This window comes from Chenopodium quinoa, unplaced genomic scaffold (assembly GCF_001683475.1).
Source record: "Chenopodium quinoa cultivar QQ74 unplaced genomic scaffold, ASM168347v1, whole genome shotgun sequence".
Taxonomy (NCBI): domain Eukaryota; kingdom Viridiplantae; phylum Streptophyta; class Magnoliopsida; order Caryophyllales; family Amaranthaceae; genus Chenopodium; species Chenopodium quinoa.
This window is the reverse complement of record NW_018745080.1, coordinates 1,736,690-1,761,940: the sequence shown is the minus strand read 5'-3', so window position 1 is coordinate 1,761,940 and position 25,251 is coordinate 1,736,690. Positions and strand designations below refer to the sequence as shown.

The window sequence follows — 25,251 nt, the reverse complement described above, 5'->3', positions numbered from 1 at the left end:
TATATATATATATATATATATAAAGGGGAGTTCTTTCCTGAGTTTTTAGAGCGCCACATAGGATTTTAATTTTTAAAAAATTATTAGAGCGCTACGCAGGATTAATATTTTTAAAATGCTACAATCGGATTATGCCGCGTAAACACAGTCAAAGGAGAGTGAGTGAATAATGCTAAAGTCAAAACTTGTCAACTAAAAAAAGAATAAATCTTGTGTAAAATGGGTGTACATTAATCTTATTGTAAGATGGTCAGTTTGAGGGTAACTTTAATTATTTTTATGGTAATTTTAACTCCTTAAAGGGTAACTTTTAATTTGTCGTTGGTTTGAATTTTAATGTGTAATTTCTTATAGATTCTTGATTACATAATATAAAAGTTAATATGATTAATCTAATACATATAAGTTTTTTGTAAGATAAAATTTATTATTAGAAATATAATACTCCGTAACTTTTATAGTAAAAAGGGTAACTTTAAATACTTTTAACATAACTTTAACTCATCTTACAATAAATTAATGTACACCCGCCTTTTTTTTTTTTTTTTTTTTTTTTTTTTGAGATTTGTGCTAAAAAATAATAGAGGAGTTTTAAATTAGAAAAGATATAAAATGTTTATTTTTAACCCTAACAACTATATAATATCATTACCCTTAAATCAAGTTAATTCAAACATAATGGATTGTAGACTTGTAGTACAATAAAAGTAAAGCAATTAAGCTAATGAAACAAAAACCTTAAAACAGAGAAATGGTATCACCTCTCTGTTCTTCCACTTCTAGATCCTCCTTATCCTCCTTCTCCTCGGTGGTACGATCCTCTACAGCAAGGTGCAGGTTTCCAATCGTAGGCGCTATCTGTGTTCTCACTTTCGGCTTCTCCAATTTCTACACTCCTTCCAAAACTTGTTTAGCTCACTCTCTCTCCTCCTCTCTCATTCGGTACTCACTTTCTCTCTCCTCTCAATTTTTTCCCCAATTTTTGAAATTTATTTTGAATTTGATTGCTGAAAATTCGGGAAATTATGTTGTATGATTTATTTTTAGGGTTTGATTAATGTTGGTGTTGTTATATTCAGATCAAAGGAGCAATCAAGAAGCTTTAATTCTATAAAAATGGCGGCAACGAGCAATACTGTGCCTAGCATAGTTGTTTATGTCACTGTTCCTAACAAAGAAGCAGGTTTATTTTCTTGTTCATTAAGCCCTTTTTTTTTCGAGTGTCGTTTTCGTCGAATATTGAGATACTTTATTGATTTGCCTGTGAAATTGTTATCGTAGACAGCGCATTTTTAGTTAATCGTGTGATGGAATTGTGTTTTATGTTGTCAATTACACGTATTTGGAGTTGAAATTATGAATTGACGACATTTTATAAGTATAATAATGCTACATTGTTGATTAAATCAAATTCTATTTTAGTCGCGGATAGTTGGATGTGTAACTATAATTAAGGTTTGAAGAGTGAGATATTTTTAATTGATTTCGATATCCTCTCCGTTGTCAAAAAATTGTGTTTATTGCCTTTTGAGATTGTACTCGACTGTCAAATACTTCGTTTCTTTCAAAGGAAACTGATAAAGCTATTAAGGAATTTACGAGAAAATTATACTTGAAAGCAGTTTGATATGAGTAACGATAATTTTCTTTGGTGACCATATAGAGAATTCAACATTTAAATTTGATCTTTAAAGCCTTAGGTAACAGTAATTTAAGAATGAGGGTAATATGTAATATACTTTTATGTAGTATGTTTTTACGGAGTCTTTGTTCATCTGTATTGATCCCCTTGATGAGCAAACTGTCTTAGTAACGTACGTGTAAATTGCAGAAGTGTATGCTTGCTAAGATGATCTAGACTTTCACCATTTAGAATAAATGGATTTTAAAGAAGTTGTATCTTAAAGAAAGCTGTTTTTGGTGCTTCTAAGTAGAAGGTTGCTATGTGTTTCACTGTTTTGGGTGATGCTTTGCCTTAGAACATAGCAGGGATGCATTAAAGATTCATTAACAGGAGCCTAAATTTACATGCAGGAAAGAAGCTGGCAGCAAGCATTGTTAAGGAGAGACTTGCAGCATGTGTAAATCGTGTACCAGGTATATTACATGCATTCTTAGCTCAATTCATCCTAAGCTAAAAGCTACTGACATTCAAATCAACTGTATCAATCATCTCAATCCGTAATCATGTTAAGGACGTGTACTTGATGATTATTTTCTTTTCCCTCCGATATGCTGTATACAATTATTAGTATTATACAACTTGTTGACGTGTAAGGGTAAGTTTGCTGTAATTTATTTGCAATTATATGATCTGAAAGCGACCATGTTTTAATCAGCTGCCACCTTTAATAATTATTTTAGCTAGTATGGTGCATGTTTGGAAACTACTGGCTGATAATCGTTGATCACTGCTGATTTCAATTTAATGATTTGCAACTATAAACAAGCCCTTAAAAGGCGGGGGCTAAGCTACATTTGAGTATACTAATGTCTTGGTTCATACTATAGTGAACTTTGCATTATCTTGTGAGCTTCCAATTGATGTTGGCAAATTCAGATTCCTATTAAAAGATAGGTGGACTATGCAGGTCTTTTCAGCCAATTTCATAGTCACCCTCAAAGCAAAAATTGTCAAGAAAGTCTGAATTAGTGAATTTGTCTAAAGGATTATTTTTCCTCCGCTAGGCCATAGTTCATTGTTTGAAAAAATCATATATGATCAGCTCTGTTATATAATTTGACAAAAAAAATTCGTGAATATCTAAAATGGATAAGAGGAGCTTCAATAAATATTTGATAAGAAAAGAATGAAAAATGATACTACTTCCATTACCGGTATACGTCTTTGGATTTTCTTTTCTGTATACGCGTCACTAGCTAGCCCAATTGATGATGCATGGAAAATGATACTTCCTCTGTTTTCTTTTATATGCAACACGCCTTTTTGACACGCTTTTTTAGGAGTTGATTAGAGTAGGCAAACGAGCGAATTTAACAAAATAATTTTAACACTATAATTAGAAAAGGGTTAGTTACTACGTGTATAAATTATATTGATTATTTTTTCGTTTACATGCTTAATCTCTTCCTCAAAGTGCGTGTCGAAGAGGTGTGTTGTATTTAAAAGAAAACAGAGGAAGTACTATCTTGCGTAATATGCTGTAAGCCCTTAAGTTTATGTTTTGGGAAGTACTGCATGTTCTGTAGCTCCATCCATAGCTATTCTTATGTACTACTTATATTATAAATAATGATGTCCAAATACTTTAGTTACAAGTTATTTCCTCTTCAAGTGTCATTAAGTTTCTTTCATATGCTTTATCTATCGTTTCTCAAGCAAGATCAAGCCCTTAAAGAAGCCGTGCTTTCTAATGTATAAGCTTTCTGGGAAGTGAAACTCTAGGCATCATGTTTCCTTCGTCAACATATTTCATTTGTCATCATGTTTCCGTCTTTTGCTTCAGTAGTGCTTATATTACAAGGATCTATGTCTAAATTGGTTAAAAAGTTGAAGCCATGGACTATGATGATCATCACAAAAGACAATTAATTATTACTGTTAAAGTATAGTTATAATTGCTGTTGTGTAGTTATATGTAATTATACTCCTTTGATCCCATATGAAGGGGTCAATATTCACTCTGTGGAAAAAATATAGGAAATGTAATTTTGACGAAAGATGTGACGAGAAGTGAGGTGTGTGCTATGGACTAGGAATTTCAGAGATTAATATTCAAGAAACTAGGATGTAAGTAGATGAAAGTTTAGATATTTGATTAATGGCTATTTGAAACTAACGGTTAGAAGGAATATAGCTTAAGGCTATAACTCTTTTAAGGAAGATTAAAGCTACTTCTACACTACAAACTAATCTCACAAATCACATGAAAACTACTGTTTCATTGCTACTACTATTTATACCAAGCATTCATCCATACACAAGTACCCTAATAATAAAGAGATTTGTCTTGTTCTGCCACGGTGGCCTTCAGAAAACAGAACATCAGCTACCACTCCCCATAGTGCTTCATCAATAACTTTTGGCCTCATTCTCTATGTTGATTCACGTTGCTTCCCTATTGCAGACCTTGTCCCCCAACATTGCCTTGCTGTCTCTTCCTTCTTTCATAGACCCGGATGGCCTGAGGTTGTGGTTTGACCCGGTTCATTGCAGTGTGGAATGGCTTTGTGAAGATGGGACTCATTTTAGCGAACAAAATTGTCAACATAGGATACTTACATTTACATTGGGACAAGGAGATTAATTTTCAATGGTGATAGATAATACAATTTTAAGTAAGGAAGTTTACAATGGACAAATAAACTGCACTTACCTAGAGGAGCTAAGTAAATTTTCTTCCTTTATGTTGTGGAAAGTTGTACTACTGGAGAATTCTATATCCTACATTTAGCCTGATTTATAGATCTTGGAAGTCATCAACTGATCAGTATGCCAACTCATTTGTAGCTGTTGTTCTTCATCGTTCTGTGCATCACATATTACTCTCACACAGTCCTATGTAATTTAATTGGAACTGGCTGTTTGTGGTAGGAATTTGTTATGATCTTTGTAAGGGACTAATGATTACCTATCGTATAAGCTTATAAATTATAATACAAGCATGCCAAGGGGTTTGGAGTTGGAAGTCCTTTTATACTGGGGTTCATGTCATGTGGGGGGTGGTTTCCACGTGAGTAAATGGACTGCTACTGACTTAAAAATTTGTGTGTTTGTAGGTATTGAGTCTGTTTATGAATGGAACGGAGAGGTAAAGGTCATATCCTATGAATAGAAGTAGAAATTGAAATTTGCACTTCAAGCATGTTCAGCAGGAATATGCTGTTCCTGCCTCTCGTTTTGAAAACTAGTCTTCTCTTTGCATTCACCTTTTGTGTCATTCTTATTTAGCACGAATTAATAATACATTGATACATCATCAATTTATCAATTCATCATGAGCTTACATGATTATTTTGTTTGCAGATACAAACTGATTCAGAGGAGCTACTTATAATCAAAACCCGAGAATCCCTGCTAGATGCTCTGACAGAGCATGTTAAAGTGAACCATGAGTATGAGTAAGTTACCTAGCTCATCATTTTTCCTTCGTTGCATTGCCTATTGCTATCACAATCCATGATGAAAGTATGTCAAAATACTGAATAATAAGGGTTGCTTTCAATAATCATGATCCAATGTTCCCTGGATACGTGTTGTTTTATCATCCATCAGGATATTTAGGAAAGATGAGAATTAGAAATTCTTTTTGTTTTGTACTTTTGTGTGATACCTGATATGCGAGATTTCGCACCTGACTATGGTTGTTGCCTACTTACCTGTGATTATTAATTGAATTCTTAATTTTAGGCTCTGAAGGACATTATTTTTTCATTTATTATTTGAGCAGGGTACCTGAAGTGATAGCTATGCCTATTACTGGTGGAAATGCCCCATATCTTGAATGGCTCAAAAACAGTACAAGGGACTGAATCTCAGTATTAGTGCCAAAACTGTAACTCAATGATGGATCTTTCAGTCTTGTAAATCAAAACAGTTCCCCGTTGACTGGTTATTGTGGCTTTTTAAACCTTATTATGTGGATAAATAAATGTAAACTTTGAAAATATGGAATTGATTATCAAGCCATCTGAATGTATGAACTTCCCTTGCTTGTAATTTCCTTTTGATTAGTTGGTATATTGATATGTTGTTAAGATTGCAGACCTTGCAGTCATGGCACTGCTGTGCCTGAGTCTATAAGGTAATTCTGAGTTTGGTGGGATTATGTGGATGCTGTGCAAACTTGGCCAATTTTTTTAGCACTGAGCTGTGTGCCTGTGCCGCTGTGCACATGGCTTATATCAAGGTCGTGTCAACTGACTTTTCCATTTATTAAGATTAAAATGTCGAGCAATAACTTTCAGGAATGATTTTATATGGTTTATAGTGATCCATTAACAAGGAAGCTACTCCGTATAGTTTTATTTGGAATTGAAGGCTTTAATCAAGTATTGTGGAGTAGAAATTTTTTTACCGAAAGTTTTGCTATTACATTTGTTTGAGCAAAACTTGGGGAACGAAAACCCTCTTATGCTGGGAGGCTGCAGCTCATTAAGACATTTGGTTTTAGCTGTTTATTATGCCTAAGAATTTTTCAAGATGGCAGAGTAGGGCTGCCGAGAGTACTTATGGAATTATGGACAATGATATCAATTTGTCTAAGAAAGCTCCTGTGTCTTAGGAGAATGTATGCCTTCTAAAGTCTGCAGTTGGCATAAATGTAAAGATTTTCATTACTTGGAAAAAGCAGCTGTCACAAATTTATTTGGGCTTTAGCTCGGACAAGCTGTGGGTGAGATGGGTTCAATGGTTTGTCGGATGTCAATCTCTCAGCAACTATGAAGTGGATGCTATATTAGGGTCTTGGATAGAAGCATGCTGCTGATCAGTTGGAGGGGGATGGGATAATTTAGTTAAGGGGCCTTAGTATTCTGTCCTTTAACATGTTCCCAATTTCAGTGGTATTGTTAGCTCTTCTGAACAGGTTGACAGCAGAAAAGGCGGACTTAGTGGAATGTTCTTCTCCCTTATCTTCTGCAGGCCTTTTGATGCTGCTACAAAAAAGTTTAGCATTTTTTTTTATAGTGTTCTTATGCAGCTGTTATTGTGCGGAGCTGTCCGAGTATTCTAAATGTAAGCAAGCAGGTTTACGGCTTATTGAGAGCAAGCTCTTAATTTCTATTCAAGTTAGTAGATACAAAGATCTGATGTCTAAAGTGTATCATACTTGTTTCCAGAGAAACAAAAATTATCTTCAGTGGTCAATGTGTTACACTTACTACTCACTAGCGCAGCAGTGCGCAGGTCATTTTTCGGATGGCTAGCAAATGTATTGAACCTATGGTGCAGCTGTTATGTTTTTAGTGTGTTGCTCAATAGCAGTTGGTTTAGGAGTCCTTTAAGCTTGACTTAGAGGCGTTCTTTTAGGGCCATGAAAATGAAGAATCCTCTTAACCCTTCCTAGAAGGTGTAAGGAGGTAAACTCTTGCGCCATCTAATCTGTATTCTGTACGATCTCAATTTTGTTATATTAATATAATATTTGACTTGCCAAAAAAATAAAATAATTGTTGATTAATTAAATTCTCAATTGTTGTTATAAAATAATGTAATTAGAAGAGTACAAAAAATGTTACATTCCACCAAAATTGAAGGGCTAGTTTAAAAGTATACTGAAAAAAGAAAGCAACTCCATCCATGAGTTATGCTAAATTATTGTGTCTATACGAGTCGAAATTTGAATCAGATCTTTTTCGGATCAAATTGACTCGGCGAATTAGTTTTGGACACCTCATTATAACCGGTAGAACTTCACATTATTTGTCATCTTACTCACATAAAACATTGAAGTATCAAAACTACAGCTTGTTACATTTTACTTCGTAGTACTCATAATATTGGCAAGTTGAAAAATTCGGTGAAACTATGCCAACATAATATCTTCATAATTTAGCTTGTATGCATGACCATAAAAAGACACATAATTTTTTTTTTTTTTTAGAGAAAATCACTTACATAAAATAAGTTTAGATAGTTTTGAGCGTTGACTCGTTGAGGATGACAAAATATTGGTTTAGCCGGGTTACCTTTTACCCATTATGAAGTATTAATTGTACTTAAAGAAACAGTTTTGAATAAATAAAACAAATTTCAAGTGATTAAAAGTTAAATTTAACAACAGGAGTACAAAACCGGCCATACTTAGAATTTTACAAATAAGAATTAAATAAAATACTTCTAGTTTAATTTTTCTTCTCCCAAAAAATGATAAAATGCAACTGCTAAACAAGTTAAAATGCATCATTATACACCTTACTTGTATATAATTAATGCCCCATCCATTAAATTAAATTACCTAGATGGTTGAGCACTTATGATGTCAATTGGACGAGAATGCAGGATTGCCAAACTAAAGTTGTCATATTTTCTTTACAATTAACGTAGGTTACATGAGTTAGGTTTGTATTAATGCTGGCATTCAACCCATTGATATAAATGAGTCTCTATTTGTTGAAGGATCAATAGTCCACTAACATGGTATCAAGAGACAGCGTGACACAAAGGTATCAAAAGCCAGCGTGACACAAAGGTCACAGATTTGAATCTCATCCACCTCTCTTTTCAAAGTGGAATATTAAACGCTGGGTATGGTGGGGTTCATGCTACATCACACTTCAAGCCCAATAAGCTCTCATGTGAGGGAGCGTAATAGAGTATATAAACCAATCATGGGCTTTAACCACCAGTTTAATCTTTTAATTGAAGTCCAGGATCGGTTTATATACTCTATCACTATTCTCTTTAATTTAGAGGTGATTATGATGAGTCTGACTTGATTTTTGCAGGCTTTGGGTAGAAAAATCTGATCATAAGTCGAGTTTGATATGGCTAGATTTTTTTTTTTTTTTCCTTTTTACAGCCTTGGACAAGGGGGTACTAATGTACTGTGTTAGTTGTTGCGGTAAAGCGTGTGAATTGATTGGGCTGCTCATATAACAGAGGTTGTTGCTATGCGTTATGGTTTGCAACTCATGCTTTGTCTCAGACTCTCAGATATCAAAGGTTTGGTTGGAAATCGATGCTCTAAGCATTGTGTAGGCTGTTGTTACTTGTTAGTCATTCCACATAAGGTCTTGCACTCTTGCTCCTACTCCGTCCGTTTCGTAATTATAACTGTTTGGTTTTTGCACTATTCATATGTTATTTTGACTATATTTTTTTTTACCAATAAGTAAAATATTTTTAGATAAGTCTATATTTTCTTACCAATATGCAACATGTATTGCCATGTAAAATATTTTTAGATAAGTCTATATTTTTTTACCAATATGTAACATATATTGCCATGTAAAATATTTTTAGATAAGTCTATATTTTTTAATATGTAACATATATTGCCATGTAAAATATTTTTAAATTAGTCTTTGACAATTAAAGTGTTACTATTATTATAAAACGAAGAGAGTACTTTTTCTAATTTATGTGATAATGATGATGATTAGGATAAGAGCCGAAAACACCATTATCTATCCAAATAAAATTTGCATGAATTTGTTCTCCCAAAGTGATGGATCGTTTCCTATACAGATTACTCCCTCTGTCCCTTTATTAAAAGCCTATTTCTAATATTTATTACTCACATAATAAACAAAAATAAACTTCTAATTTAGGGACGGAAGGAGTAACAGTCAAATAAATCAAAATGCGTTTTCCAATTTATAACAAGTTCCAAAATTCTGTTTTTTTTTTTTAATTTTTTTTATTTACAAGTTCCAAAATTTGTTGAAATCCCCTGAACAATTTATAAGCTACTCCGTATTTAGTGTTCATCATATTGTTGGTTGATTCTCTCTCCTCCTACTCACTCTCCCCAAAGTAAAGCTTCAATCTTTACTTTTTTATTATGTTTTTTTATTATTATTTCCACCATTTTCTTCATCATTTTACTTGTGTTGTTAATTTAATTATAACATTCCTATACTATGATCATTATATTTTACCAAATTAAATTTGAATAACATTAATCTAACAAAATTTGGGTGTATAATATTTACTTCATATTGACACTTTCAGATACTATCACTGCTTCGCCGCCACTCACCACCCCTTTTCAGGTAACCTAATTTTATATGAATAATTTTCAATTAATAAATTGTTCATTGTTTTTTGCTGCCTTTTTGATATGCACGATTAGTATTATATTTCATATAATTGAGAAAATTTCTTCATCATCACTAAATTTATTGGAAGAACTAAAGCTAAATATAATTGGGTGTATGATATTTATAACATATTCTTATATTAGAATGATAGAATTTGGATGAAGACATATAGGAGAGAAAAATTCAATTGGGTAAAAAAAATTTTGAATTTCTAATTTGCTTTACATTGTTAATTTTGAAGAACATAAATCTAATAGAATTTGGGTGTATGATTTTTAGCTAATATAATTCTATCTTTCTATGTTAAAATGATAGAATATGGGTGAAGATAAGTAGGAGAGAGAATTCAATTGGGTAAAAACAGTTTTGAAATCATAATTTGCTTCACTTTGTTTAGCAATTCCATCTCTTTTATAGTTTATTATACCATTTATTATGCAAGTTTAGTGTTGATGCCATTGAAGATTTATAAGAGAATTTTATGAATTGAACTCACATTGCTTTCTCTCTTGAATTTTACAATGATCATTAACTTAGAAGGCGTTGCTTGACGTAGATTGGTTGTGATGATTCGAGAAAATTAATATTGTGCTGTTTTCATTTAATTTTTTTGGGATTCCAGAGTTAAGGCTAATTCCTCTGAATTTTGATAGAAAGCTACTGTTTTATTTTTGAATAATATATACTACGTATTTTTAAGACTTTTTTGTATGATAAATTAATAATTTTGTGAAATTTTCTTTATTGTGAAAGAATTAGTTGAAAATTTTCAACTGTGGAATTGCTAGATTTGAATTTCTACAATTTCCTAAACATTGTATTTGGAATTGAAAGTTAGAATTGAAATAAAGAATTCAAAATTAAATAGATTTTGTCAATATCCATATGCAACAAGGGTGATTTAAGCTAGTTCTTCAGTCAAGTCCTCATTTAGGAACTCATTATTTTGCTGGTAAAGATTACAAACTTGTCGCTCTTTCCAATTTACATGCCCTTATTTAAGGATTGTGTGTGATTGTATTCATTGCTCTTCATTTTTGTTTATTTTTCCAAGTATTAGGAGAATTTCTCGTGTTTGTAGCAATGCAACAATATATGCATGTTGTTGTCTCTCTCTTTTTTAATTTTTGAATGTCAATGATTTGATCTGTTAGATATGTTTGCCTCAAGTCACAAAGTGTCAGTTTTCAAATTATGGAATTTGTCTTCTGATTACTAAAATAATATTCATCCACTTTTATGTGATCCTTTGGTTAGTGGACATGATCTAATGCTAATATCTTAAGTATATACCACATTGGAGCAAACTAAACTGCTTCGATTTTGGAAGCCTTCTGCCAGCTGCGACTTTCAAAATTACCAACTTGTCTAGCAGCCAGTGTACTGGTTCATCATAGCAACTGCTGTGATATGGGGCCAGGAAGAAGTGATTTCTAAGGGAACTTTAGTTGTTGTAGGTCAATAGGTGCCTATAAACACATCGCTGGGAAAGGGATTGATATATGTTCCTGCTCAGGGTCCTACTGACTAGTGAGCAATTGATCAGTGGGAAGTAGCACTATGGTTTTCTTATTGCCCATGGACATGTTTATGCCTATCTTGGTTTGATTTATGTAGATTGCAATGAAAATTTATGCAATTTTTACGTTTATAAACTCAAGTGTCCTAAAATTTCATTTTCTTGTCTACAGAGTGGCTGAAAAAAACCCAGAAGTCCATGTCTTCAAATGGCAGGTCAAATGGCCTAGAAGAATCATTCATGGCGGAAGTTGATAAGTTTTTTGACACTGCGCCTCCTCTCAAAGATCGTTTGGTCATAAGCCAAAAGTTAAAGGAATTTATTGTGCACAACTCTCTTGCATCCGGTGAGTTACTGTTTGTTAATTGACACAAATGTGCTTACCATGGCTACAACTTTAGTTATTAAGGATCACAATTTCCTTATAGGAAATGAAGCCTCTAAGAGAAAGATTGTATGTATAACCTCTGGTGGCACGACTGTTCCCCTTGAGCAAAGATGTGTTCGTTATATTGATAACTTCAGTTCAGGCTATCGAGGAGCTGCATCTACAGAGTAATGACTTGTGCCATACTGTAATTAGTGCTTTTGAGAGGTTTTTTATTTGTTAGTGGTGAGTTGTGACAATATGTTTTAGCTCACAGGTACTTTCTCAAGGCTGGATATGCTGTTATCTTTCTCAACCGGAGGTAACTATTCAAAAATTTCATGCAATCTATCTAAAGTTATACTATATTGAAGCCATTGTGTGATGATTGGTCCAGAGGAACCTGCCAACCATACTGTAGATCTCTTCCTGATGACCCGTTGCTTGAATGTTTTGAATCAACTAATGAATCAGTCCAAGGTTAGCCTCTCCCCACCTATAATTTTTATAGCTGTTGTCTGACTCTATAGTGGTTCCTTTTTTTTTTTTGGGCCAAAAAATCAAGAAAGAAATTTATTAGTGGGCAATTAGTTTATGCTTGTCTGACAATTTAAAACCTGATTTGGGCCATACGATCAACAAGAAAAATTACAGCCCTCTAGATATGCTTTTTCCCTGTGGACCTTCCGATATGTGTTCATAACACTGGCAAACTAGCTTCCTGGGAAGACTGAAGATTCCTGGAGAAAACATAATACCTGAATTAATATTATCAAAACTTGTTAGAAATTGGAATCATCATCCTAATGACCTTATCTAGCTGCCCTTTACCACAGAAGACCCTTGCACCGGGAAAGAAATCCTAAAGCCAAAGAAATGGGATCTCACTGTTTCTGTGGTGGTCTAAGAAGTAAAGCTGGTATTTTTTTGTTGACAGTATGATTCTTGAAATCTTTGGGAATTCCCAAGCTGAATTCTGTTGTTATTGGATAAGTTTCGCCTATTTTTGCTAGGTGCCATGGGGGGTTTGGGGAGAAAAGGGGGGTCGGGGGGGGGGGGTGGGTGGGTGGGGGGGTGGGGGGGGGGGGACGGGGATCAACTTATAGCGCAAATGGCCAAATGCATTATTATTTGATCGATCCTTGTCCAACTTTGCCAGTAGAATAGATGGTTTCTTTTACACGCTTATAACACCTGTTACTTCTCTGATATCCATTCAGTGCAGCGATCACATGCTGAGGCATTAAGGAAGGCAATCTCCAATCACCATGCAGTATGGACCGCTATATCTTTGTTATATATCTGTGTTTCGCATATATTCTGTTAAATCTTCATTTTTTTTCCTTCCGTTTGTAATTTTTTTTTAAAAAAGAAAAGGCTGAGATTGATGGTTATTATTTTGGGTTATGAATGGCAGGCGGTAGAAGCTGGGGTCTTGTTAAAGCTTCAGTTCACTACCATTTTTGAGTATCTCCAGGTTAGCTTCCCTAATTATAATCCTTTGCCTTCTATAATTTTCAGGTTATGTACGTCTCAAATGAGCGTTCAAGGATGTACAGAGCTAGTGTTTGATGTTTGGTTTATTTTATAAATAAATTTATAATTTTTTATTTTTTTATTTTTATTTTATTTTTATTTTTTATTTTATTTTATTTTTTATGATATGTACCTGAAATATCTTAGATTTGCGTTTTTTTATTTAGAACTTGGAGGGAGGGAAAGGATGAGTTATGTTCATGTGCTCAGCACTTTGTCCCAGGTGTGCTACTTGGTGTCCGTGGATCTTCATTTTCTTTTTGTAATAATTGAATTTGCTGCCCACTGAACTGTGTGCCATGTTACACAGTCCCTTAGGTTGCAAACCAACATCCAGGCTTACTTTACGTCTTCTGGTTTGAAGATGATAGCTTAATTTGATAACTTTTATTAGTTGTGCAATACATTGGCGTGATAATGTACACGAACGTTGGTAGATTTGACTCATAACTTTTATTAATTTGGTACGGGGATTGAGTGTTTGGTCTATGATTCTACTTTGGATATTTCATTTCACGTCTGTTTGTGTCATTTGATAGACATTTTGAAGATTTGATTCTTAGCTCACAGGTTGGCCATAGAGCTTTATGAAGTGGCAATTTTTCCAAGTAGCAAGTTCTATTATTATTTTCTGCCATAAAATTAAGTAGCATCCAGTAATTGCCTACCTATTGTTGGCTCAGACATTCCTGCATAACTGAATTTGCTCATGTTTTTAAAACAGCTGCTGCAGATGATTGCGGGTGCACTCAGGGATCTTGGGCCACGTGTTATGTTCTATCTTGCTGCTGCTGTCTCAGATTTCTATGTCCCTTGGGAGAGCATGGTACCTACCAGTGTTATGAGCTATTAAAGTTTCTTTGTTGGTTATTGATCTTTGTAGTTAGCAATCTTCTTTGAAAAGTACATTACTGATGATAAAACTCATTGAATAGCCAATCTGAATTCCCACTTTTTTTTTTTTTTTAAATAAGTGTTTGCTATCTTTATTAAAACTTGACATATCTCCCCCACCCTATCATAAAAGGAGAAGAACATGCAAAAATATTTATACTACCCTTTTCATGGGCTGAAGGCTATTTGATCTCATATAATTGCTTAAATACTATTATCATTGATTAGACTTGGCACTTGGAGTAAGATTCCATGCATAGATAGTAGGAAAGAAACTAAAATTCCATTCTTTACTGTCCTGTTATTATAATTGTTCACATGTAGGAACTAGGAACTATAACCAAATATGAGATACTTAAGTAGATAACTGAAACAAATCAAATCACTTATATCCCCTTGGTACTAGTTCCATTATACAACATAACTTTAAAGCACATCCCGTTTGTCTGAGTCAAAGCATTTGTTGCTTTGTCTGTTGTGTGCATAAAGTCTTGAATGCAAAAGAAGTTTTGTAACAAATTTTTTATCACGGAGTATTTCCTTGTTTCATCCTTTGCTCAGCAAATTCAATTTGCAGGTAGAACATAAGATTCAGTCTGCGGCAGGACCCCTGGATTTGCGTCTTGCTCAAGTACCAAAGATGCTCTCTGTACTTAGAAAGGACTGGGCTCCTCTGGCATTTTTCATATCCTTTAAGGTTAGTCTTGTTTGCATATATTATACATTCAGCAAATATTATGTACTTCAGTAGTTTTTGCGAACTTGTCTGTCCAGTTTTGTGATAAGGGATAACATATTAGTGGCGGAAAGAAAATGATGTTAGACAAGTGGATTGTGGGGATACGTTGATTTTGGGTATGGGCAATTAGGTAGAAGAATTTGGATGTGCATAGGGCCGTCAATTGTCCTTCGCCTGTTTTAGTCTGAAAGTAGGAAGTTGGTAAGGCCATGTTAGTACTCTATGCTTGTTTTGGTGTGGATGTAGGAACTTCTATAGGACCATGTGACAAGTTATTTCTTCTATCTGACTGAAGTGTTTTCTAATAAGGTGATCAAGAGAACTTTACTTGTTGAGTATGTGACTCGAATTGTAGGCATTCCTCACTGCCCGATCGGGCAGCCCGTGCCCGGTCGGACCGGGCAGTGAGGATTGGAAGTCCGAAGGAAGCAGCCACCAAAGAACCCCCACGCGCCTGATCGGGCAGACCGTGCCCGGTCTGACCGGGCGGTGAGGGGTAGGTGTTGATGGATGGCAGCTCAAGGTTTTCCCCCACGCGCCCGATCGGGCAGGCCGTGCCCGGTCTGACCGGGCGGTGGGGGGTAGACTTCGCAGTGGTCTTGGTTAGTGTTATGCTTCTCGCGCCCGATTGGGCAGCCGGTGCCCAGTCTGACCGGGCGGAGAAGGTAAAGTACGGAGATGCGTTTTTCGCGGTTTGAAGTTATCTTTTATTTATTATCTTTTTGCCCAAGTATCTTTTAATTAGGGATTAATATAAAAATTCCCCAATATCAGTATTAGGGTTAAGAGAGACAGAGTGAGAGCCATTCAAGAGAGAGACTTGATTCATCTTTGTAATCTTTGCAGTTTATAGTGAAATCTTTGATCTTGGTGCTTGTGGACGTAGCTATCACATTGATAGTGAACCACGTTAATTCTTGGTGTGTTGTTCTTATTGTTTGCATTGAATTCCTTTATTGTTTTTCTTTATTGTTTTCGATCTTTGCTTCCGCTGTCGCACAAAACTTTACTTGACCCATATATTTTGGGACAATTGACATAGAACTAAGTACATAGAAATTCAAAACTAAAAAAAATAAAATTTAGGTGTGTACGACTTATGAGATACTCCGTAGAATAGTGTGTCAAGTTATTTCTTCTATCTGACTGAAGTGTTTTCTAAGGTGATCAAGAGAACTTTACTTGACCCATATATTTTGGGACAATTGACGTAGAACTAAGTACATAGAAATTCAAAACTAAAAAAAATAAAATTTAGGTATGTACGACTTATGAGATACTCCGTAGAATTAGTGTGTCAAGTTATTTCTTCTATCTGACTGAAGTGTTTTCTAAGGTGATCAAGAGAACTTTACTTGACCCATATATTTTGGGACAATTGACGTAGAACTAAGTACATAGAAATTCAAAACTAAAAAAAAAAAAAAATTTAGGTGTGTATGACTTATGAGATACTCCGTAGAATTAGTGTGTCAAGTTGAGACTTACCCAGAATTCGGAAATTGTTTAGATACATCAAACTTTTTTGCGAAGTGCTTGAGTTGTGCCACCAAGTTACATTGGTTGTGTGGGTCCTTTGGAAGGAAATCTTGCGAGATTACAAAGAGGGTTATGAATTATGACAAATTTTTGTTCCTAAAGTTGAATTGTGATAGATTGTGTGCTTGTTGATCATCATGGATATGACTATATGAAGACCGAGGTCAATTGGATGATTGGACCATGTTAGGGTGCTGTATTCTTTTTTTTTTTTTTTCTTTTTTTTTGCATTGATGTTTCTTCTTTAATGTTTGGAGAAAGTTTTCCTCCCCAAAAGCATTTTTATCTCATCAAAAAACTATGAGGCTTGCCACTACAGTATTTTAAGATCGATGATATGTGGTTTGTTTGTGCTAGGAATATCTAACAATTTTATAAATTGTCTTGTATGATATTCTGCTTTGTATAAGAAGCTTCTTGCATCTTACTGTTAGTAAGATGTTCAATATTTGGATTCTTAGGGAAAAATAAAAAGTTTGAATACTGAGCATTCTGATTCAATTCTTCTGTTTTAAGGCCTATTTTTTTGTTTTTCTTTCTGATACTCGAGCAGTTAGAAACAGATTCTCTGATTCTTTTGGACAAAGCCTCTTCAGCACTTAGTAAGTACAAGATGCATGCTGTGGTAGCAAATGAACTTGCTAATCGCAAAGAAGAGGTCACTGTTGTCACTCCTCACGGGAAAACTTGTATTCGGCGTGAGGCCTGGACTGACATAGAGATTCCACTAATTGAACTTCTTGCAGAGATGCATTCTGCCCATATTGAGGGTACCTTGCAAAGTTAAGCAGCATCATATCAATGATCATTGATATATATGCTAAATGCCGTCAATTTTCAGCTTTCAAATAATGTAACAATTTTTCCATCTGGTCATAAGCCATGACCTTTGAATATTGTTGTTGTACCGGAATAATTCTGATAGTCTTGTAATGAAAGTGTTTATCTATGAACACGATCCGTACTTTGTAAGGGCTAGTGCTAATATGTTGTTTGTGGTAGCATTTAGAAGAATAAAGCAAAGACGAAAGTACCATTATTCGTTAAAGAACGTACAATTCTATGTTTAATTGATAGAGAGAAGGCAAATTATAGGACTATCCTTTTACTTAAAATCCAAAGAATTATGCTAACGGAGACGTAAATTTAGTAGGATGAATGACAGTTATGGAATTAAACTCGATTTTCATGAAAAAAAAATAATAAATAAAGAAAGAAAAGTTGTACTGTATGAAGGTCTTGCAATCTTGCGTAATGGAATTTATGACTGCTTAAAATGAGAAAAATCTACTATGACTGTTCATCACAGAATTATCACAACTTGGTTACAGTAAGTAGTTACTAGTTGTATCTATGTACTACTTTTCAAGTCAACAAAAGTCAGCAAGTCACCACAAACAAAAAGTACACTTCAAAATAATTGCATTATCACGCATATAATTATTATCGACAACCACATAAATGAGGTAATCAAAGTCCCTCAATTCTTCATCCCACCATGGAGTTGTTTCAGTTTTCAATCTTCCTAATTTTACTTTCCATTTCCCTCTTTCAAACTGCAGAACCGCAGTTTTTCATTAACTGCGGTTCCTCTAACAACGCCACCACCACTGCCCGCCAGATATTTGTCGGGGACGAAAAAACAAACACTGTCCACCTCTCTGGCCATGGCAGCAAAACTGTCACAGACAGCAACCAGCCAGAAGCCTTATACCAAACTGCCAGAGTTTTTAAAAAACCAGCAAGCTATGACTTTGACATCCCACAAATTGGGACTTATTTTGTGCGCTTGCATTTCTGTGCTTTTGATTCTTCACTTGCTGCTGCAAAATTCAATGTTTCAGCATCAGGGCATTTGCTTTTCAGTCCTGCAGGAAAAACTGCTACAAATTGTTCAAGAAATTCCACGGAGTTTATCCTTAATATAAGTGATGTTAAAGAGAAGTTCAGAATTTACTTTGTGCCTAGTCCATCGTCTATAGCTTTTGTTAATGCTATAGAAATCTTCTTCACGTCTTCAAACATCACAGAGGATACAGGCCCTCATGTAACACCTGCAGGAAGCTTGAGAGATTACGAGGGTAATAAATCGAAAGTTCTCGAAACAATTTATAGGATTAATGTTGGGGGTGAAGAGGTTGAAGCATCAAGTTCCAGCCTTTGGAGAAGTTGGATGCCAGATGATCAGTACCTCATCAACAAGGGTGAAGCGCAAAATGCGGTTCCTAAGACCGATAGTGTTGGCTATGTTGCTGGTCAAGCCACCCATGATGATGCTCCACCAGAAGTGTATGGGACGGCGAAAAAACCTAAAAATTCTCTCAGTCCTAGCAACCTTACTTGGCGGTTCAGTGTGAACAAAGGCAAATACTTTGTTCGGGTGCATTTCTGTGATATCATAAATTCTTCGCCTGGTTCATATAAATTTAGCTTGTACATATATAGTAATTTCAATCAGGTGATAGATCAAACAGATATCATTGGATCAGTGCATCCTTTTTACAAGGATTATCTTGTTGAGCCAGATGATCTTGGATATCTGAACATTAGTGTAGGACCAAACAATGCGTCCGCAGATAGAAGTTATCTATTCCTGAATGGACTGGAAATTATGCAGGTGAAGAATGAAACTGTCGTAGAGCCCCGAATTGATGGTAGTCCGTCTCATCTAGTTCTTGTAGCCAGCTTGGTTGCATCCGCAGTAGCCATTCTAATTGTTCTAGCAGCTATTGCTTTCTGGCTTCAACAGAAAAAGAAGAGGAAAAAGTCTATTGAAGCATCCGAGTGGGTTCCCATGTATGGCGCATTCAGTTCTCACAACAGGAACTCAGACGGAACATCTTCCCATGCCTCCACTTTTCAGAACCTGCAGTTGGGTTTGAAGATACCCTTTGTTGAAATTCGGCAAATAACAAACAATTTTGAAGAGAATTTGATCATTGGTGAAGGCGGTTTTGGGAAGGTATACAAAGGAACACTGAGAAGTGGGCTCAAAGTTGCAGTGAAGCGAGGCAGTCCTGATCATGGCCAGGGAATGTCAGAATTCCAGACAGAGATTATGATTCTGTCAACAATTCGCCACCGGCATCTTGTTTCCTTAATTGGTTATTGTTATGAAAATGGTGAGATGATACTGGTTTATGAGTACATGGAAAAAGGGACTCTAAGATATCACCTCTATGAATCGGAGAACATTTCTGCTTCCTCTGCCAAAGGGACGCTGTCTTGGAAACAAAGGTTAGAAATCTGCATAGGGGCTGCCAAGGGTCTTCAGTACCTCCACACTGGTACAAACAAGGGAATCATTCATCGAGATGTCAAGTCGACTAATATACTGCTTGATGAAAATTATGTGGCTAAAGTTGCAGACTTTGGGCTATCAAGATCAGGATATCTGGAACAAACTCATGTCAGTATATCAGATGTGAAGGGAACTCTTGGCTACCTAGATCCGGAGTACATTATATGCCTGCAGCTGACAGAAAAATCTGATGTATATGCTTTCGGGGTGGTTCTTTGTGAAGTTCTTTGTGCAAGACCTGTTATAGATCAGTCACTTCCAAAAGAAAAATCAGTTTATCTGATTGGGCAACTGCTTGCTTTGAGGAGGGACATATTGAGAAGATAATCGATCCTTTAATTGCAAATGAAATCGAACCTAATTCCTTGAAGCAATTCTGTGAGACAGCTGAGAGGTGTTTGAAAAAAGATGCATCAGAAAGACCTCCAATGTCAGATGTATGTTGGAGTTTGGAATACACACTGCAACTTCAGAAAGCGGCTGCTGAAGGAGTGCTGTTAGATGATACCACCACAGATGTTTCCCTGAACATGCCATTACCTGCTGTTCAGCGTTTTCCTTCTCAGAACATAAGTGATTATGACCTTGAGCTATCCTACACTGGTACCGGAGAAGTATTCTCTCAGTTGACATCTGATGATGGGACTGGGAGATGATATGAAATTGATTTAGGTAGGATAAGTATTCTCTCAGTAAGTAGTAATTGTTACTGCTAAGTAAAAACAGCACTCTCAAGTTTTTTTTTTTTTTTTTAGTTCTTTTCGTGCTTGCTTCTGGTATTTTTGTGCAGACACATTGCTGTAATCTCATTTCAAGTTATCTTTCTAGAAATATAATGCTCACAACGTGTTCATAAAATTTGCTTTGCCACTAATTTATACAGTAGGGCTAGGACTTTAGATCAATGGGTTAGGTTCGTGATTGGTTTGATATGATCAAAATCTAATAAAAGTTACTACATTATGTGAAGTACGCTATAACTACTAGATATGATGAATGAATCATATTCAGGTTATTCGAGTCTGAGCCATGTTTCCGGTATCCTCTCATTAACATCAAGTCAGGTTCAATTTTGATCAGAGATTGCCAACTAGGATTGCCAGACATAAGAATTTCATTCCAAGTTTGAAGCTCACTGTCACAAGGATGGAAAGAGGCAAATAGTGAAAATTATGAACACATAATTACTTGCACTATCTGCTTTGCAGCATTAATAGTCAAATCTAGGCTGATAATAAATATGTTACACAAAAACTTGTACTGCATACATAGATTTGACACTTTCCCTTGCACATCCTATTCTAAGGCTGAAAGAAAAGAAGGGTCTGTAGCAGACACTTTTTGGGTCAAGGCATGGGGCCTGACCGTCGAGGAGGGAGTTAATGGCCTACCATGCTTTGTTGTTTTTATGAAAATGACAACCATCAAAGACTGGCGGCTAAAAGACCATCACACAATTCTTTAAAACATAGCAAGAAGAGAGTACTATACAACTATTCAAGTCAACTGAAGTCACCCAAGAAGCCAGTTTTTGGACACTTCTGCTACACTTGCATTTATTCTCAAATAATTACCACTCATAATGAAACTTCACCTCTCAGAGTAAGACGAATAGACGATCAAACTCTATCATCACATCATGATTTTGCTTGACTTCCGCAGTGCTGCTTCATTTCTCTCCATTTCCAATTGTTACTTTCCCTCCTCTTCTCCTCAATTTGCACTGCAGAGGACTACTTCATCAACTGTGGCTCCTCTGACAACGCCATCACCACTACCGGCCAAACATTTATCGGAGATAAACTATACAAATCAGCCCTCTCCCATCATAAAAGCTATACTGTTTCTTCAGAAGATCCGCCTGAACCCTTGTACCAGACAGCTAGAGTTTTCAAAAAATCATCAACCTGACTTTGTCATCCCACAAAATGGCACTTATTCTGTGCGCCTGCATTTCTGTCCCTTCTCTTCTTCACTTGCTGATGCAAATTTCCATGCCTCGGCATCAGGGCATTTGCTGCTAACTGATTCCAGTCTTGCAGGGAAAAATGCTAAAAATTGTTCTAGCAATACAAAGGAGTTCATCCTCAATATAAATGATGTTAAAGATAAGTTCAAAATTTACTTTGTGCCCACTTCATCGTCGTCTATAGCTTTTGTTAATGCTATAGAAATCGTCTTCTCTATTAATTCAAACATCACAGAAAATACAGGCCCTCATGTAACACCTGCAGGAAGCTTGGGAAATTACAATAGTCAGCAATCGAAAGTTCTCGAAACACTCTACAGGATTAATGTTGGGGGTACAAAGATTAATGGATCAAGTTCCACCCTTTGGAGAAGTTGGACGCCAGATGATCAGTATCTCATCAACAAGGGTGATGCAGAGAATAAAACTAAAGGGACTATTGACAACGGTCCGGGTCCAACAACCATGGATTTTGCTCCATTGGATGTTTATGAGACAGCAAAAAAATTGAAAAATTCTTTTAGTTCTGGAATAATTCCCAACCTTACTTGGCAGTTCAGAACAAACGAAGGCAATCGGTACTTTATTCGGGTTCATTTCTGTGACATTTTAAGCCCTTCTACAGGCAATTATATATTTAACCTTTACATATATAGTAATTTAAGTTGGGTGATAGATACGTCGAAAACCAGACCGCCTCCTTTTTACAGGGATTATGTTGTTGAGTCTGATAATCTAGGATTTATAAACATCAGTGTAGGACCAAACGATACATCTGCTGCTAAGACTTTCTTTTTTCTGAATGGGTTGGAAATTATGCAGATAATGAATGGAACAGTTTCAGAACCACCAATAAATAATGATTTCCACCTGGTATTCATTCTCAGTGCTTCTGCAGTTTTCCTGACAATAGTTTTGGCAGCTGCTATTGTTTTCCTTCATCAGAAAAAGAAGAGAAAGAAGCAAACTGAAGCATTCGATTGGGGAAATTTGCTGCTGTATGGTGCAACAAGTTCTCATAACAGGGCTTCAGATGGCTCAACTTCCCATACATCAACCAATCAGAACCTACAGTTGGGTTTAATGATACCTTTGATTGAGATTCAACGAGTAACAAACAATTTTGATGCAAATTTGATCATTGGTGAAGGTGGGTTTGGGAAGGTATACAAAGGCACGCTAAAAAACGGGATGAAAGTGGCAGTGAAGCGAGGGAGTTCTGATCATGGTCAAGGAATAGCAGAATTTCAGACAGAGATTATGATTCTATCAAAGATTCGCCACCGGCATCTTGTTTCCTTGATTGGTTACTGCTGTGAAAATGGTGAGATGATACTGGTGTATGAGTTCATGGAAAAAGGGACCCTGAGATATCACCTGTATGACTCGAAAAGTAGTCCTGCTTCGTCTACTCGTGGGGTGCTGTCTTGGAATCAGAGGCTTAAGATCTGCATAGAGGCTGCCAAGGGTCTTCAGTACCTCCACATTGGTACAAACAAGGGAATCATTCATCGAGATGTCAAGTCTACCAATATATTGCTCGATGAAAATTACGTTGCTAAGGTTGCTGATTTTGGGCTGTCGAGATCAGGATAACTGGAACAAATTCATGTCAGTATGTCAGATGTGAAGGGAACTCTTGGCTATCTAGATCCCGATTATATCACATGCCTGCAGCTGACTGAAAAATCTGATGTGTACGCTTCCGGGGTGGTTCTGTTTGAAGTTCTTTGTGCAAGACCTGTTATAGATCAGTCACTTCCAAAAGAGCAAATCAGTTTACCTGACTGGGCAACTGCTTGCTTTGAGGAGGGACAGCTTGAGAAGATAATCGATCCGTGTATTGCAGGTGAAATCGAAGCTAATTCCTTGATGAAATTCTGTGAGGTAGCACAAAAGTGTTTGAAAAAAGATGCAGCATTGAGACCTCCTATGTCAGATGTATGCTGAGGTCTGGAGTATGCCCTGCAGCTTCAGAAAGCGGCTACTGAAAAAGTTCTGCTGGATGACAGCACCACAGATGCTTCCTTGAACATGCCTTTTCTGTTCGGCGTTTCCCTTCTCAGAGTATTGCTGATAATGGCTATGAAATTGAATTATCAAACACTGGTACTGGAGAAGTATTTTCACAGTTGACAATCAACGAAGGCACCGGGAGATAATATCAAATTGTTCAAGGTGATTGTGTTTACTTGCAGAATTCAAATAAGTTCATAACGAATGACTTATGTTGTTATATTCATTTCCTTCTGATCGAATGAGTTATGTTGTACTAGTTTAATTTTCTTTTGTCAAATTTTTGAATTTCGGTTGTTGCAGACAAAAGATTGTGCTTTTGTCTTATAATTTTCATATATAAACTGCAAACACAAACATTGCTTGAGATTCGATATTTCTCATCAGTTGGCCCAATTAAGAACACATAAACTGCACAAAGAAAAGAAAATATCCTTTATCTTAGAGTTTAAGCATAGACCAGTCTCCTAATATAGCAAACTATACCAATTTCTGTAAATATATACAAGAATGTTCGACAACTTAGCTTAGGCTCTCTCAGGCTGAGATATTATTTGGCTCATTGATACGATATATGTGACCTTAAGGAGGACATGTTACACAATTATACCTTCCAATCAATCGTGCTTCAGTTAGTCAGAAGTAAAAGGGAAACAGGGAGACTCATAATTAATCCATATTCAATAGATTAGTAGTATGAAACATCTAGTACCATTGTGTAATCCATGGTGTCATCTTCCAGTTTGATGTTGTAAAACATCGATTTCCAATTGCAGCTCCGCCTTTGAATAGTCCACCTGCCTCTCAAACAGTCTGCAAATCATTTGCTTAAATTCCTACTCTTCCTTGTAGAAAGCAACCCACAAGACTAAGGTATAGTACCCCTTGAGTGTTTATATCAACGTCACTCCCTCCATCCTACTGTTTTTTTTTTTTTTTTTACATGAGTCCATCCTACTGTAATATGCTACATTTCTCTTCATATCTCTTACGAAGTAATTAAGGGTGTGTTCTATTTACCTGATTTTCACTTATGAACTTATCTACTTGAAATAAGTGAAAATAAGATGAATAGAACAGGCCCTAAATTGAATTATGATTTATTTTTTTCCTTCCTCAAATTACGATACCTTTTTTTTGAATTAGACGAGCGTGGTATCATAATCCAATGTGTGTTCTCAACAAGTTTATGTTATGATCTTCCAGGTAGAATAATTTCTAAGAATTCTAGCTAAATGTGGTCTTTTAAAGTGGGATGAGAAAGTATTATTCATTTATAACAAATAACAATCACAGTTTTTAGTTTAGATTGTTTCTATCTACATTGTGACTAATCCAACAACATATTATTTTACGGAAGAAGTAAAAGTTAATATATAAATAGTGTCAAAATCCAGTATGCATTTAAGAAAACGGAAGAAGTAAAACAATATTAATGATGTTCTTATTTCTCAAGGCCAATTTTCTCTAAAAAAAGTTAAAGTATGTAATTGCATTATTTCAATATGATGTCATTTATTATAAAATTGGGATGAATAAACAATATAGGAAACTAATATTTTGTATACTAAACTCTCAAATAGAAAAAATGAATTTTGATTGATGATGAATTCAAGATCCTACTTCTTCTATCCCATAATACGAA

The 25,251-nt window shown here is 35.6% G+C and overlaps 3 protein-coding genes and 1 pseudogene across 3 annotated transcripts; all 4 read left to right on the top strand.

Annotated features, from left to right (window-relative positions):
* The first annotated feature begins 684 nt into the window (after positions 1 to 684).
* On the top strand, positions 685 to 5,789 carry LOC110709721 (protein CutA, chloroplastic-like). The gene is made up of 6 exons (XM_021887948.1): positions 685 to 942; positions 1,080 to 1,183; positions 2,035 to 2,097; positions 4,741 to 4,772; positions 4,988 to 5,082; positions 5,412 to 5,789. Exons 1-6 carry the CDS (start codon positions 752 to 754, stop codon positions 5,491 to 5,493), a joined length of 567 nt encoding a protein of 188 aa, XP_021743640.1. The 5' UTR covers positions 685 to 751; the 3' UTR covers positions 5,494 to 5,789.
* Positions 5,790 to 9,240: 3,451 nt separating this feature from the next.
* Positions 9,241 to 17,292, top strand: LOC110709720 (phosphopantothenate--cysteine ligase 2-like). Its single transcript, XM_021887947.1, has 11 exons — positions 9,241 to 9,439; positions 9,638 to 9,678; positions 11,418 to 11,591; positions 11,674 to 11,800; positions 11,890 to 11,934; positions 12,010 to 12,092; positions 12,833 to 12,885; positions 13,030 to 13,089; positions 13,873 to 13,974; positions 14,620 to 14,739; positions 16,874 to 17,292. Exons 3-11 carry the CDS (start codon positions 11,444 to 11,446, stop codon positions 17,105 to 17,107), a joined length of 972 nt encoding a protein of 323 aa, XP_021743639.1. The 5' UTR covers positions 9,241 to 9,439; positions 9,638 to 9,678; positions 11,418 to 11,443; the 3' UTR covers positions 17,108 to 17,292.
* A 393-nt stretch (positions 17,293 to 17,685) lies between these two features.
* Positions 17,686 to 20,479, top strand: LOC110709719 (probable receptor-like protein kinase At2g23200). Its single transcript, XM_021887946.1, is given in 2 exon segments — positions 17,686 to 19,886; positions 19,889 to 20,479. Coding segments are annotated over 2 exon segments (2,457 nt in total). The 5' UTR covers positions 17,686 to 17,818; the 3' UTR covers positions 20,278 to 20,479.
* Positions 20,480 to 21,181: 702 nt separating this feature from the next.
* Positions 21,182 to 23,973, top strand: LOC110709718 (annotated as a pseudogene).
* Positions 23,974 to 25,251: the final 1,278 nt, after the last annotated feature.

What these genes read in the sequence shown, in the direction of transcription:
- LOC110709721 (XM_021887948.1), top strand. Translation starts at nt 752, where the DNA reads ATGGTATCACCTCTCTGTTCTTCCACTTCTAGATCCTCCTTATCCTCC. An exon ending in ATGTGTAAATCGTGTACCAG is followed by an intron (nt 2,098 to 4,740) that starts GTATATTACATG and finishes GTGTGTTTGTAG; the next exon opens with GTATTGAGTCTGTTTATGAA. An exon ending in AAAGTGAACCATGAGTATGA is followed by an intron (nt 5,083 to 5,411) that starts GTAAGTTACCTA and finishes TTATTTGAGCAG; the next exon opens with GGTACCTGAAGTGATAGCTA.
- LOC110709720 (XM_021887947.1), top strand. Translation starts at nt 11,444, where the DNA reads ATGTCTTCAAATGGCAGGTCAAATGGCCTAGAAGAATCATTCATGGCG. An exon ending in CGAGGAGCTGCATCTACAGA is followed by an intron (nt 11,801 to 11,889) that starts GTAATGACTTGT and finishes TTTAGCTCACAG; the next exon opens with GTACTTTCTCAAGGCTGGAT. An exon ending in CATTTTTCATATCCTTTAAG is followed by an intron (nt 14,740 to 16,873) that starts GTTAGTCTTGTT and finishes ATACTCGAGCAG; the next exon opens with TTAGAAACAGATTCTCTGAT.